Consider the following 16,051-nt stretch of genomic DNA (forward strand, 5'->3'; position numbering starts at 1 on the left):
ACAGAAGTTGACGAGCATGATTTGCTTTCGCGGGCCACATAAAAGGATGTGGCGGGCCGCATCTGGCCCCTGGGCCTTGAGTTTGACATCATGGTTTAGGGTGTCAATGGAGGGCTTCGATGATGTTAATGCTACCGACATTAGCATTGATGTTAGTGCTGCGCTGTGTCTAGACGACTATGTGCACATCTCCAGCAACCCGTGCGACCTCCACTGCACTACCGCCGATGGCCAGCGTCAGCTGATGGTAGCTGCGCGCGACGGCACGTCCTGCAAGTACAGCAGCTACCGCGGCGTCTGCGTGGATGGTAAGTGTGAGGTGAGTCCACGCTCGGCCACGATGTCAAAGTAGGGTTTCAAGCTTAGGCTAGCGTTGCAAATCAGGCTAACATTTATTTTAGTATATTTATATTTCTAGGTCATTTGCCTGTGTTGAAAAACGCTGACATGTTTTCTTTGATGTCTCCCAGCCAATCGGATGCGATGGCGTTCTCTTTTCATCCAACACACTCGACAAGTGTGGAGTCTGCCAGGGTGACGGCAGCAGCTGCAGCAGAGTCACTGGAAACTTTCGCCGCGGGGCCACCACGCTCGGTGAGTGCCATGCGGTCACCACACCACCCGGTTGCCATGCCACTCACTCACCACCGCTACCTGGTCGCCACCACTGCCAGCTCGCCATGCAACCCAATCGCCAGCACCACCCGCATGCTGCTGCCGTCGGCTCGCCGCCCGCTCGCCACACCGCCCGTTCGCCACGCCACCCGCTCGCCACCACCGCTTGCTCGCCACTGCTGCCCGCTCACCACATCACCGGCTCGCAACCACCGTTCGCTCACCGTCACCGCCAGGCTTGCAACCGCTGCCCGCTCACCACACCACCCACCCGTCACCACTGCCTGGTCGCCACTGATGCCAGTGCCCAGTTGCTAGTACCATCCAACCGCTGCCACCCAGTCCTCACCACCACTCGGTTCCTGCCACCTCTCGGTCACTGCCGCCGCTCAGTCCCCGCCGCGGCTCAGTCCCAACCTACGCCAGATCCATGCCACTGCCACCTGGTCCTCCCCTCCACCCTCCCACCGCCACCCGCTCCACCCCGCCACTCGTTCTCCATCACTGCCTACACCCGGTCACCACCGCCGCCCGCCATCCGGTCACCCGCCGAAACCTGGTCTCTTCAGCCGTCCGGTCTTCACTGCCACCCGGTCCCCACTGCCACTACTCAGTCCGCTAAGTTCAGTCTCCTGCCTCCTGATTTCCAGGTTACGCCTTCATCACGCAAATCCCTGAAGGATCATGGGACATCCAGGTCATCGAGAGGAAGAAGTCAGCCGACGTTCTCGGTCAGTGATTGGCCGGCAGTCGGCGCGTAAGTTCCGTTTCCCAGACAAAAAGCCAAAGAAAAAGCCAAAACTGCTTCCTCCTCCTAGCCGTGACTGACCAGGCGGGGAACTTCTTCTTCAACGGTGCCTACAAGGTGGACAGCCCTCAGAACTTCCATGTGGCGGGCACTGTCTTCAAGTACCGCCGCCCCATGGACGTCTATGAGACGGGCATCGAGTACATTGTCGCCAAAGGGCCCCTGGACCAGCCCGTGAACATCCTGGTACTCAAAGCAGCATGTCAGGGACTAGGGTTTTAAATGAGATCTTGGGTTTCAAATTAGGGTTTCAATACAACGTTTGGGTTTGAAGCCAGGATTAGGATTTCAATGTAGGGTTTAAAACCATGATTAGAGTTTCAAATTTGGGTTTCAAATCTGGGTTAAGGTTTTAAATTGGGCCTTCAATTGTGGTTAGAGGCTTTGAATTAAGGTTTCAAGCTTGGAGTATGGTTTCAAGGTAGGGTTTTGAGCTTGGGTTATGCTTTCAATTTTTGGGCTTCAAACAAGGTTTTTTTTTAACTTGGTTTAGGGTTTGGAATTAGCGTTTAACGCTAATGTTAGACATGGTTAGGGTTTTCAAGATAGGGTTACATTTTCAAACCAGGTTTCAAGCCTGGGTTAGGATTTCAAGTTAGGGTTTTAAGCAAGGGTTTGGGTTCTGAAAAGGGTTAAGGGTTTCAAATTAGCGTTTCAAGCCTTGATGTGTCCTTTCAGGTGTGGAATCAGAATGGCCGCACGCCGTACATCACGTACGAGTACACAGTACTGAGAGACTCCCTGCCGCCCATGCCGCCGCCGCCTGTTTACACGGGCGCTGACAGCTCAGTGGAGGCTGGGCCCCTGCCGGCGCACAACGCCAGCCACGACCAGCAGACGCCCAGCTGGGGGGCGTATGGAGGGGCCGGGGGGCGCCGCACAGCAGGAGACCAATGAAGTCTACGAGGAGACCGCACACATACACTGTGACACGGACACACACTATACAGGTACACGAACACGCACACTTTTTGTCTTGTGTATTTTTGGTGTTTGTTTGTGTTTCCATTGGTGTCTTTGATACCTTACAGGTGCCATTTTGTGTCTCCTTTTGTGTATCTTTGTACAGTTATGGAAAAAGTCAAATATAAAATATTATAAATAAAAATATGAAGTGGGGTGGGTTGCTTTTATAGTGTCTAAACACCTCTAAGAACCTGTGAGTTGATATCTAAATAGAATCTGTGTTGTTATTAGTGGTCGCAGCATAAGCAATTAAAGCCTATAGCGTGTCTAGGAATTTATCAGTGAATGAAGACCACATCACAGGCATGTTAGTCAACTGGTGTATGGAGTTGCTGAGCTGGCACATTGAGGAAGGGTGGGCCTGGCCCTCTCCACCCACAATGAGGGGGCCAAGCCAGTAGGCCCATCCTGTGGGGGACCTAGCCAGAGGGACGTCGCCCACCCCTAATCACTCCCCCAGCCCAACCGAAGCGCCCCAACCAGTGCCAAAGGGAGGGGCAAGGGTACCGGACCCCCCCCCAAATACACCCCTCCCCCCAGCAACCCCGGCCCGCACACCCCTACCAACCCTGGAGAGCATGGGGGCCCCAACCACCAACAGGGCCCAACGCAGGAGCCAGCTGCCACTCGAAGAAGGTCACAGCCCGCCAAAAGCGAGCCCATGTCAAGCACCTGGCATGAACAATGAAGGGCGAGGGCGCCAGGAGAGGGGAGAGGAAGGTGGGGACCCAAGGGCGGGAGAGAGGGTTGTTGGGGGGGCATCTCCCTGCAGCCCGACAACCATGGCCCCAGGAGTCAAGCAAACAGAAATGTGAATACTCACCACCCACCCTACAGTATTACTATGGTTACCAGGTTACCGACCATTATCCCTGTATGCGTGGTGGGGTGTCATGCATTAAAATTGGGGAGACTGTTGGGGGTGAGGCGAGATGGTCCCGGGGCAATGATGACCCGTAACTGTCACCCCCACCCAGGCCAACCCTAAATGAGATGTGAATATGCCCAATGTGTGAAATATGTACAGTGTGAGTAATAAAAATGTGCAGAGTGTGTGAAGTAAGAGGCTAGACTCCTGCGGGTAGACCACACAGAAAAGGGGAGCAGCCCCTCCCTACCCTAGACCTAATTCTCAGATTGCAGATTTGCGCCCAATATTCATTATCAGAAGACACTGAGAGGTCTTATTCCCATTATGCGATTGGTCAGTGTATTGAATTAGTATTTAAGATTAATTTGATTGGTGTTCTTACTTTATAGTATTGAAGGAAGTTACCATCTCTAATTTGAAATTCTTGGAAAAAGGTTTCAGATGACATGATTGCATTATTTTTGAATAAGTGATGTAGGCGGTCAAGTCCACTTTGTTCCCATGTGCTGCAGTAAAGCGGTATTTTGTTCACCTCAAAATCAGGATTGTGCCAGATTGGGGGGGAGAAATGATATAGTGCTAAGAGATTGCGTGGGTTCTAGACTTTGGACCAAGCCGATGAAGTGGCTGCAATAATCGGATTCTTAAAACAATTGTGGTGTTTGAGACTTGTGCTGATAAATGGGAAGTCTGACAGTTTGGTGCTATTGCAGTGTCTGTTCTAGTTCCAGCCAAGATTGTTGTTCAAAATTTGCATGTCCATATTAATTAGTGACAGCGGTTGCTAAATAGCTGGATGAGTGAGGTCTTTCCCTGGTTTCAGTAGTAGTTTTATTGCGGCTGTGTTCATATGGCTTCTAATTAGGTTTTGAAATTACATTTCTTTAATTTCTTATTCATTTTAATGCCTGGTGTCACGAATGGTATATTAGCTGCAAACAATAAACACGACATAAATGCAGATGATTCCATAATACTATGTCCTATTTGACATGCTCAAATGTAATTGTAGTCCCAGGGATTTTGGGTATTATCAAGAAAAACATTGAAAATGCCTTGATAACAGCTCTTAAATTAAACTCTTATGAGCTATTATTGCTGTCATCATATTTGTCCAAACAAATGTGCCTTTAGTTGTACCAGGCATTAAAATTGAAAAAGAAACTGAAGAGTAGTTTAAAAACCTTTTTACATGACTGTGTGCCCTTCTTTCGTACTTTTGTGTCTCCTTTTGAGTGTCCTTGGTGCCTTGTTTGTGTCTCCTTATGTGTGTCTTTGGATGTTCGCTGTGTTTTTTTTTTCTTTGTTGTGTCATTTAGCCATTTAGGTGTCTAATTCTTCTTCTCTGCGTATCCTTGACTCCATTTGTGTTATTTTTGTGCATCTCTGATGTCCTTTGTGTGTATATTTTTGTGTGTCCTTGAGTGTAGTTTTGTGCATTATTGATGTTATTTGTGGGTGTTGAATGTCCTTTTTGTGCATATGGTGTCCGGTGTTGTCCTGATGAAGTTTGTGTGTCTTTTACTGTGTCTTTGATTCCTTTGTGTGTATTTTAGTGTGACGTTGATGTCCTTTGTGTGTCCTTTTAAGCAGAGGTGGGTAGAGTAGCTAAATATTGTCCTCAAGTAAGAGTACTGTTACTTTAGAATAATATGACTCAAGTAAAAGTAAAAATTAGTCATCCAAATATTTACTTGAGTAAGAGTAAGAAAGTACTCAATGAAAAAACTACTCAAGTAAAGAGTAATTTGTGAGTAACTTCAGATTATTATTCTTTTTTTTAAATCAGAGCATGAACAACAACAAAAAAAAAAATTACAAAAAAAAAAATATATATATATATATATTCAGAACTGTGAGGCTGACGCTCTAACATTCGGCCACCGTGCCGGCCACCAGCCATATATATATATGGGAGTCGACACACACCTGCCACCATTTAAATTTTTAAGTGCCCATAAACCAACAACACATGATTTGGGCCCTACAGAAACATTATTTGCTTTATTCACTTAAATAACTTCATGAAGAAGCTATTTGCTGACCAGACTTAGTGATTGTGTGTGCGTGTGGGACACCTTAGAGATAGTGCTAATGTTGCCATATCCACTGCCAAAACAACAATAGAAACATCTGCAATTTACTGCAAGGTGTTTTCTCAAGTTAGAAGTGGGCTGAAATATCCAAGTTTGGGCAGTCACAATTGAAGAGCTGCATGACAAAGCTGTTGTTTTTGGGTCTGTAAACACACTCGTGGGGCTTCCCCCCCCCCCCCCCCCAAAAAAGAGTCATTTTGATTGGCTTGCAAAGGCTACATGCACGGTCCTGTGACTGCCTTCTATCGACTGATTGGTGAATTGGAGTCAACTGCGCCAATCACGTTTGATTGGCGCAACGGCCGTCCTATGTGGAAGTCGAAGATGGAGTCTAAAAATAGACGGCCACACATATGAATGGATAAATACGAAGTACAGAACGATATGTTGATCATTGTAACGGAGTAAAAGTATCGATTCTTCTTCACATAAATCCATCCATCCATTTTCTGAGCCGCTTCTCCTCACTAGGGTCGCGGGCGTGCTGGAGCCTATCCCAGCTGTTATCGGGCAGAAGGCGGGGTACACCCTGAACTGGTTGCCAGACAATCGCAGTGCACATACAAACAAACAACCATCCGCACTCACATTCACACATATGGACAATTTAGAGTCTCCAATTAATGCATGTTTTTGGGATGTGGGAGGAAACCGGAGTGTCCGGAGAAAGCCCACGCAGACACGGGAAGAACATGTAAACTCCACACAGGCGGGGCCGGGGATTGAACCCGGGTCCTCAGAACTGTGAGGCAGATGCTCTAACCAGTCGTCCACCGTGCCGCCTTCACATAAATACTCAAGTAAAGGTAAAAAGTACAGTGCATTTAAAGTACTTGACAAAGTTTATCGAAAATGTTCTTTGAATAAATGTAATGGAGTAAATGTAGCGCATTACTACCCACCTCTGCTTTTAAGAAAAGGAACTGAAGAAGCTGTTGCATCCAGAGACACACGAGGGACATGTCAAAATAGCTACAATGCACAAATTGCTTGTGCGCGTGTGTCTTTGTGTGCGTCAGTGACGTGCGGTCAGGGTAGGCAAGTGAGGCAGAGCCTCACTACTCCCTGGTGGTCTTTCCTTTCCACTGCATGTGAATATTAAAAAAAAAACTTATGATTACATGAAATTGTTCCATTTTAGTTCTAGGGTCCGTGCTTTACATTGATTTTCTTTTTCAATCCAATAATTTCAATGATTTTATCATTAAAATAGCTGAATTTTCATATTTCCTCTTCAAATGCATAGGAAGTGCAGCTACGAGTCACGTTGCGTCATCGCTCCCATGATGCTTCAGGAGTCCACGCACACATCCATTCAGGCAGGCTGTGATTGGTAGACATTGCTGTTTCCTCATTACATCGCCAATAATATACGTTTTATCACACATGTACTGCACTTACTGACGCTTAATAGACTGTCTAATATATTTAATGAAAGTATGTGACATTTAGTCTTTCTTATCGACCAGAAAAGCCACTAAAAGTGCACTGTGGAGTCTGGTATGTACGGTGCCAAAACCAGCATGTGGCAGTGTTGAGCTGAGCTTCATAGAGCTTCAGACGTCACGTGACTGTAGTCAGTGCCTCACCGCAGTGCCTGTAATCATGAACCTCACCGCACGTCACTGGTGTGCGTGTGTGTGTGCGTGGGAGGCTGGTGCTCGTGCAGCGTTGCATTATTGATGTCGCGCTCACACAAAGCGTATCAACAGAAGATAAAAAATTCACCCAGGGCCATTACACCACCCCGCCAGGAATACGAGGGTACTTGGGGCAAGGCAGCTTTTTGTGGGACTTCCCCTTGCATCTCACATATTGAATCTTTAACACTTTCCATCTTGATCCACTAGAGGGCAACAGCAGCGATACAGGGAGCACCGCCAACCCAGTCCCCGCCGACGTGCCCCTGGACCCTGAGGCTGATGCCCCTAACCTTATCTGGAGGGTCCTGCTGGAAGGACGCTTGAGCCCGGAGGAGCTGCTCATTAATATTTCCACCAATCAGCTGCTGGAGATGGAAGGAGATGGCTTGTTCTCTGCTGGCCCTGGCAGCCCGGAGCCCGACGGACCGCTTGTACTCAACCAGACCCTAGAGTTCACGCTCGGACGCAAACGCAATGACAGCAGCGCAGACATCTTCTACCACAACAAGACGCTCCACGCCGCGGGCAGGGCCGGCGGACGCTCCAACAGAACAAGGTAATGTAACAGAACTAGGTCACACAACAAAGCCAAGTCACACATCAGGCAGAACCAGGTAACACAATATAACCAACATGACCAGTAACACCACCAAGAGAACCTGGTAATATGAAAGAACCAACTGAGCCAGTTACCACCACCAACAGAACCAGGTAGAACAACCTACAGAACCATATATTTAAAAAGAACAAGGTGATGCAACCGAACAACCAGGTACTACTACACAGCCAAAAAAAAAACAGGTACTACAACAGAACTAGGTCACACAACAGAACCAGGTCACACAACATAGCACAACTCAACCAACAGAACCAGGTATTACAACCAACAGAACCAGGACTTGAAACAGAACCAATATCTTGAAAAAGAATAAGGAAATGCAACCGAACAACCAGTTACTACTACTCAGCCAACAGGACTACGTAACACAACGGAATCAACAAGGCCTGGTAACACAACTAACACAAACATGGTAACGTAACACAACCAAGAGAACCAGGTACTACAACACAGCCAAGTTGACAACAGAATCAACGACTACAACAACACAACCAACAGAACTAGGTACTACAATAAAACTAGGTTACATAGCAGAACCAGGTAACACAACACAACCACCAGAACCAGGTGCTATAATAAAACCAGATACTAAAACAGAACCAGGTAATTCAACCAACACAATTGGGTACTACAACACAGCCAACCAAACCAGCTACTACAACCGAACTAGGTAACACAACAGAACCTGGTAACACTGCATAACAGAACCAGGTAATACAACACAACCAACACAACCAGGAGCTGCAAGAGAATCAGATGCTAAAACAGGACCAGGTAATACATCCTGGGTAATACAAGCTGGTAATACAACACAGCCAACAAAATCAGCTACTAGATAGAACTAAACAAAACTTGTTCACAAAACAGAACCAGGTAAGAAAACACAACCAGCAGAACTAGGTACTACAACACAATCAACAGAATCAGGTACTACTACAGCGGCAACAGAAACAGGTAACACCGCAGAATCAACAGAAACAGGTAACACCGCAGAATCAACAGAATCAGGTAACACGACACAACCACCCTAAACAGGCACTAAAACAAAATCCACAGAAGCAGATACTAAAATAGAACTAGGCAACATAACAGAGCCAGGTAACAACACGACAAACAGGATTAAATACTACAATAAAACCAAAAGAACCAGGTACTACTAAGCAATCAATCAAACCAGGTAACACCACAGAACGGGTACTACAATAGGTACTACAACTGAACCAGGTACTACAACCGAACCAGGTATTACAACTGAACCAGATATTGCAAACGAAACGGGTATTACAATAGAACCAGATCCTACGGCAGAACAAGTTATTCAAACACAACGAGGTATTAAAACAAAAACCAGGTAACAAAACAGAACCTGATATTGAGACAAAATTAGGTACTACAAGACAACCGGGTGCTTTAATGTTAGATGATGTATGTAGACGTCATGTTCCACAGGGGGAATTCAAGGCTCTACCAAAAGAACCTGAAGCTGAGTCCGGCCGACATGTATCGCTGGAAGCTTTCTTCTCAGGAGCCCTGCAGTATGACCTGCTCCATCGGTACCGTCCCATACCAGGATCGCTGTGTTCTAGCGAATCCAGATCGGTACCACTTCGATACACCCTCAAATATTCCCGCTGATCTCTTTCAGGCGTGTCCAAGTCCTTTGTCACGTGCATCCGCTACGACGGTGTGGAAGTGCACGACATGTATTGCGACGCGTTGACCCGACCGGAACCGGTCCACGACTTCTGCATCGGGCGGGAGTGTCAGCCCAGGTACACTACTCACAAAAATTTGATGATATCAAGCTTTCATCTGAAATTTCAGGATTACCGTAATGTATAATCTGCATTACCCCCCCCCCCCCCCCCCCACCCAAAAAAAAGAAAACAATTATCGTACTTATTATACATTGGTATTAGTAAAATTTAAATGGTCACATTCTTTAGACATATACCGGCACCTAGGGGTTGAGATAAAGGTGTACTTTCATTCCAATATGCTATGCAATGTGTAATGTTACCAGGTTGTATATAATATGGTAAGTTTTCGCTGCTCACCCAAAAATCACGACATGTTTGCAGGCGCTGCCATATCATATCATATCATATCATATCATATCATATCATATCACATCTGTTGCTACCGTGTCCGTTTGACAGCATAGGATTTAGCGTTTTAGTTTAGTAGACGGCAGATTTTATTTCTAGTACCGCCACTTCACAGACCACATCTCCCAAGTTAAAAAATGTCGAGTCAAAGAACACGCTCTTTGGAAGAAACACGGACATCAACTGGAAGTCCGGCCAATCGGCCTTTAGTTCCATAGGGGATTTATGTCAACCCACCACCACCATACTTCCATTTCAATATGATATGTAATGTCATATTTCACAAATGTATAGATAATAAGGTAAATTTTTGCTGCTCACCGAGAATCATGACAGCCTCTCGGGCACTGCCATATTGAAATCGGTAAAACGGTCCGGAATGAAGCAGCGCGCGCTTCCGAGTGTGTTTCCGAATGCCCCCATATCATATCTGTTGCTACCACGTCCATTAGATGGCATCACATTTAACGTCTTTACTAGATGGCAGATTTATTTCTTGTACCGCCACTTCAAGGAACATATCTCCCAAGTTAGAAAATGTTGAAGAAAAAGGCAAGTGACTCTGCTGCTTTTAAGAAGAAAGTTATCACTGTTGCTGTCAGAAGGGAACTGTGAACCAGCTCAGCAGTTGTAACAGTTAAAATGTTATACTTACCTTATTGTTGAGCATTGATTTTAATCCATTTGTTCTTTATTAATATGAGAACTTGAGTAGAAATGCTGTGAGGAAGCGACACGAATGTCAGCGCATACAGACAGCAGAACATTTCTTGGAAAGACCTAATGAAATACGGATTATACTTCATGTTTTGAGCATGGATACCAGCAAATCGATGGTGCATATTATACTGTACATGGGTAGAAAGGAATACCTGATTTTGGGGGATTAATTCTTGCCGTGTGTATTATAATTGAGAGCCTTTACAGGTGAACTTATGTCCAACTGTTCAATGTTTCAGTACTGTTTGCACAATATTTCGTGTGCATGCATGTTGTTATTTTCTAACAAGGAGCTGAACGACAAACAGGTGTTCGATCCATGAATGGACAAATAAATTCCCACAACAGAACTAGTGTTGTTTCGTTCGCTAAAGTTTGGTTCAGAAGAATGAATCTTTTTAGTGAACGAACTGAACCGAATGAGTTTATGAAATGATTCGTTCTTTTATCTTGGCCACTACCCGCCGCCAGGCAAACGAGTCGGCTGGGAGTGGAAACGGAACTGAGAACCACATAACTTAGTGCTACAACGGAACTAGGTAGCACAACAAACCAAAGTAAGTTACCACAACAGAACCAAGTACTGAAAGAAAACAAGGTACAATTAGCCGTTCTCTAACAAGGAGCTGAACGGCAAAGAGGTGTTCAGTCCATGAATACACCAATACATTTCCACAACTGAACCAGAGACCACAATAGAACCAGATACTGTTACAAAACCTGGCACTGCAGTAGAACCAGGTAATACAAAAGAACTAGGTAACACAACAAAACCAGTTACTACAACACAGCCAACAGAACCAGGAACTACAACCAAATCAGGTACGTCAAGTAAACAGAGCCAGGTATTGAAACAGAACCAAGTAGCATAATAAAATCAGGTGCTCCAACAGAACCTAGTAATACAACATGACCACGTAGGCCATCAGACCAAGGGATTAAAAGAGAGCCATGTACCACAAATGACCAGGAACTGAAACAAAACAAGGCACCACAAGTTACTTTAACAAAACCTGTCTACAACAGAACAAGGTAACACAGCTGAACGAGGTAATATAACAAGCTCACAATTTATAAAACAGTACCTCACCATTGCGCGGCTTCAAACAGGAAGTGACCACTGAGCTTTGAGTGTCACAGAGTGTTATCACCAGGTTGCTACAGAGCTACAGAGAGACTGGACTCACAGACTCACAGAAAGGCACAGATGTGGATGTATTTGGAAATGCTCATGGCTCAAACACCATGGGAGTAGTGCACTGGGAGCCACAATAATGTCACTGGATGGTTCTTACGGTCCCTTCAGGTGGGAGGCCAGCAGCTGGAGCGAGTGTTCGCGGACCTGCGGCGAAGGTTTCCAGTTCCGGCAGGTCCGATGCTGGAAGATGCTGTCACCTGGCCTGGACAGCTCCGTCTACAGCGACTTGTGCACCATGGCGGACCTGGACAGACCCGTGGAGAGACGGCCCTGCAAGAGTCCTGCATGCGGCCCGCAGTGGGAGGTGGCCGAGTGGACAGAGGTATGTCACCCCGGAGAGAGGCCTTCTACAACGTCTCGTGTATTGTTTTACAATGTTTCTCAGTTACAAAATGGATGGATAGCCTTTTTTTTCTATGAAAAAGCTATGCTAATATGTCAGGCACTACAATAGAACCATGTACCACAACACAACCTGGTAACACAACAAAGCCAGTGGAACCAGGTCACACAACAGAACTAGTATACAAGAAAGGCAGGTGCTAGAGACTGAACTAGGTGCTCCAAAAGAAGCAGGTAACACAACAGCGCCAGATACTACAACATAAACATGTATTGAAGCAAAACCAAGTGCTGAAACAGAACGAGAGACTACAACTGAACCACATATCTCAACCAAAACAAGTAGCACAACAGAAACAGAAAGTGCTCCAACAAAACCAGGTGATCCAACAGAACCAGGTACCAACACAGAATCTAGTACTCCAACGTAGCCAAGTAGTACAAGATAGACCAAGGTATTGAAACAGAGTGCTGAAACATAACCAGGTACAAAACCAGAACCGGGTAGGTCAAGAGAACCAGGTAGCACAACAGAACCACGTAATCCAACAAAACCAGGTATCACAACAGAGCTTAGTACGACAACAGAACCTGGTAGATAAACTGACAAATGTTTTGAACTAGAGCCAGGTACCACAGCATAACTAGGTACCACAACACAACAACATAACACAACAGAATCAGGTGCTCCAACAGAACCAGTGTTGAAACAGAACTAGATGCTGAAACAGAGCCAGGTAACACAACAGAAACATATTGAAACAAAAACGAAGTACTGAAATAGAACCAGAGACTACAACAGAACCAGGTACTTCAACCAAAACAGGTACTAAAACAGAACTGAGTAGCACAACAGAACCAGTGCTATAACAAAACCAACAGAGCCTATAGCCTAGAGCCTAGCCAGAGCCTATGCTATAACAAAACCAACAGAGCCTAGTACTACAAAAGAACCAGGGAGCACAACACAACCAGGTGTTGAAACAGAACCAGGTACTACAACAGAAACATGTATTGAAACAAAACTAAGTGCTGAAACACAACCAGAGACTAAAACTGAAACACGTACTTCAACCAAAACAGGTAGCACAACAGGAACAGGTGCTCCAACAAAACCAGGTGCTCCAACAGAACCAGGTCCCAACACAAAATCTAGTACTGCAACCTAGCCATGTAGAACAAGATAGACCAAGCGATTGAAACAGAGCCAAGTACTGCAACAGAACCACTTCTCTGAATAACTACCGACCAAAAAGCATTCTTCCAGCCTTTTCCAAAGTTGCAGAAAAATGGGTGTCAGAGCAGATTGTCCATTATTTAAACAGCAGCTCCCCCTCTCTCCACGCCATGCAGTTTGGTTTCAGATCCAAGCATTCCACTGAAATGGCTACATGCCTCTTCATTGAGAAAATAAAATATTCTCTCGAAAAGGGTGGAGTTGTAGTGACGGTGTTCTTGGACCTCAGGAAAGCTTTCGATACAGTAAATCACTCTGTTCTTCTTACCAAGCTCTCAAAATTTAACTTCTCTCGCAAAGCTGTGAGCTGGATTGAATCATATCTGCATGACCAAACACAATCTGTATCAGTTAACAACTGTAGATCAGAGTATCTTAGGCTAACCTCTGAAGTCCCTCAGGGATCAATATTAGGTCCCCTTTTATTTAGTCTTTATATCAACGATTTGCCCACTGTTTGTTCTGAAGCAGAGTGCGTAATGTATGCAGACGACACGGTTTTCTTTGTTCATGGTCGCTCCAAAGATTCTGTTGCTGCTAAACTTACTAATACAATGTCCTGTGTCACAACTTGGTTGCAGGAGTGCTGTCTACAGCTAAACGTTTCTAAAACTGTAGGCATGTATTTCACTAAAACAAATAGAGTATCACCTGACCCCGACAGACAGTCTTCACATATTTTCAGATTTAAATTTGATTTATAAAGTACTGCATGGTTTGGCTCCAGCTCCTCTGGCTGAGTTCATCAGCCAAAGAAACAGCTCTGAGTGTGTCACTCGAGGCTCTGTCAGAGGTGACTGTCTCATTCCTCTGCGCAGGAGCACTTTCAGTAAGTCAGCCTGGTCAGTGAGGAGCGATGGTGAGTGGAACTCAGTACCTGAGGAGGTTAAACTGCTTACAACATACAAGGCCTTCACAAAAAAACTGAAAATGTGGCTAGTTAACACCTATAGCTGCCAACACTAAAAGACATGTATGTTATGATGTTTTTTTTGTTATGCTCAAATGATTTGTGGTTTTATTCTCTCTTAATAGTATAGTAAGTCTTTGATTATGTATCCTGTATTATATTGTCTTGTAGACTTATTTTACTGCTTTTTTTACATCATGGCCAGGGGACTACAGATGAAAACTAGCCTTCTGGCTAATTCTAGCTTTTTTAACCATGTGTATTTCATGTGTTTTATTAAATTGCATTGTCCCCTTTCAAATAAACTGATTTAAAAAATAAAAAAAAAGATACCATAGCAGGACCAAATGCTATAACAGAAGCTGGCACTAAAACAGAACCAGGTAATAAAACAGAAATAAGTAACACAACAAAACCTACTACAACACAGCCATCAGAACCTTGTAATATTAAAAAAATAAGTCCGAAATAAACAGAACCAGATATTGAAACAGAACCAGGTACTGTTGTAGAACCATGTTTTGTGTTTTGGCCCTCTGTGTTTTCTCTCTGCCCACAGTCTGGCCTGGTTAGCTCATTCACTTCCCAGCCTTCCCAGTTAACATGGATATTTGACTTCTAAAGCAGTCAATGGCAGTGATGTGGTGTGCGGAGTCCCGTCGCTCCATCTGCTTGCAATCAGCCAGCTGCACCTGTTGCAATCAGACTTGGCTGGTATTTAGGTGCGGGTCCAGTGGAAGGAAATTGTCTGAGTATTGTACTGCTTGCCGTTTTGCTTCTCAACATAACGCTTGTTCCCTTGCATTGTGTTTATTAGACTATATCCTGTCACACCAGGAGTACCTAGGGTTCGTTTTTATTAAGTACTTCTGTGTTTTTGTGTTTCCATTTGTGTTTCGACTTTGTGTGTCCGTTTCCTCTATGGAGGTGTTCCAGAAGTACTAACATTATTTTTGTCTTTTAGTACTTCTGTGCTTTTCTGTTTTGTTGTCTATCTTGTGTCAATAGTTTTAGTTTCACTCTTTTGGTACCTTCCTTCCACTGTGGCTCCGTCCGCCATCTTTTGTTCATGTATCTTTCCCCGTGTCCTATTTCTCAGTCATTGTTGTTTTCCATTATTATAATACTACGCACTCGTGTTACCTTTGTAGCCTCGTATTTTAGTTTTTCACGACGACCGTTTGCTTTCGTCGTTTCGCATTTTGCATTTATTGCTGTTTCTCTGTCTCTTTGAATAAAACATGTGCAACTGTTCCAAACATTTTACATCTGCGTGATGGTCCATTCTCCGGCTATTGGCCGACCATAACACTAGTACTACAACAGAACAAGGTAGCACAACACAACCAACAGATCTGTGTTGGGAATTTACGTAATGTACAAGAACGATCAAACCAAAGTTAATTGCTAACTATGCTAACATGCTAATATGTACTAACATAGTGTACTGCAAAGTGTGGCCGAAGAGATCAGTTGACCCGTGACGTGCGCTGCTCCGAAGAAAGTCGCCCGTGTGACCCCATGACCAAACCACCTGGTGTCAAGAACTGCACAGGTCCGCCCTGCGAACGCCACTGGACTGTGTCCGAATGGGGGCCCGTGAGTGGACATCACAACACGACATCGTGAGCCAATAACCACGCCGTCACAGGACGTTCAGTTTTTCAACTTCTTGTACCGCAGTGCTCAGGCCCATGCCCGCACGGGAGGATGGTGCGCCATGTGTACTGCAAGGCCCCCGAGGGCCGGGTGGTGGCCGAGGATCAGTGCCCTGGGGACGAGAAGCCGCTCGCCGTTCAGCCCTGTGGGGAGAGGGACTGTCCTGCCCACTGGTTGAATCAGGACTGGAAAAAGGTAAAGCAAGTTGAGCGTTTTAATGCGTGTGAAACCTGCATGTACTCTTTGTTTAACGTCCGTA

At 45.3% G+C, this 16,051-nt stretch overlaps 1 protein-coding gene across 1 annotated transcript in view; it reads left to right on the forward strand.

Annotated features, from left to right (window-relative positions):
* The window catches only part of adamtsl2 (ADAMTS-like 2), a 40,620-nt gene that overhangs the window by 12,097 nt on the left and 12,472 nt on the right, over positions 1–16,051 (forward strand). The window contains 12 exon segments of the mRNA XM_061672452.1: positions 174–319; positions 471–594; positions 1,266–1,346; positions 1,434–1,609; positions 2,102–2,245; positions 2,247–2,373; positions 7,207–7,555; positions 9,068–9,171; positions 9,264–9,390; positions 11,753–11,966; positions 15,577–15,732; positions 15,817–15,987. Coding sequence (XP_061528436.1) covers positions 174–319; positions 471–594; positions 1,266–1,346; positions 1,434–1,609; positions 2,102–2,245; positions 2,247–2,373; positions 7,207–7,555; positions 9,068–9,171; positions 9,264–9,390; positions 11,753–11,966; positions 15,577–15,732; positions 15,817–15,987 — 1,919 coding nt within the window.

Source organism: Phycodurus eques, chromosome 3 (assembly GCF_024500275.1).
Source record: "Phycodurus eques isolate BA_2022a chromosome 3, UOR_Pequ_1.1, whole genome shotgun sequence".
Lineage (NCBI taxonomy): Eukaryota > Metazoa > Chordata > Actinopteri > Syngnathiformes > Syngnathidae > Phycodurus > Phycodurus eques.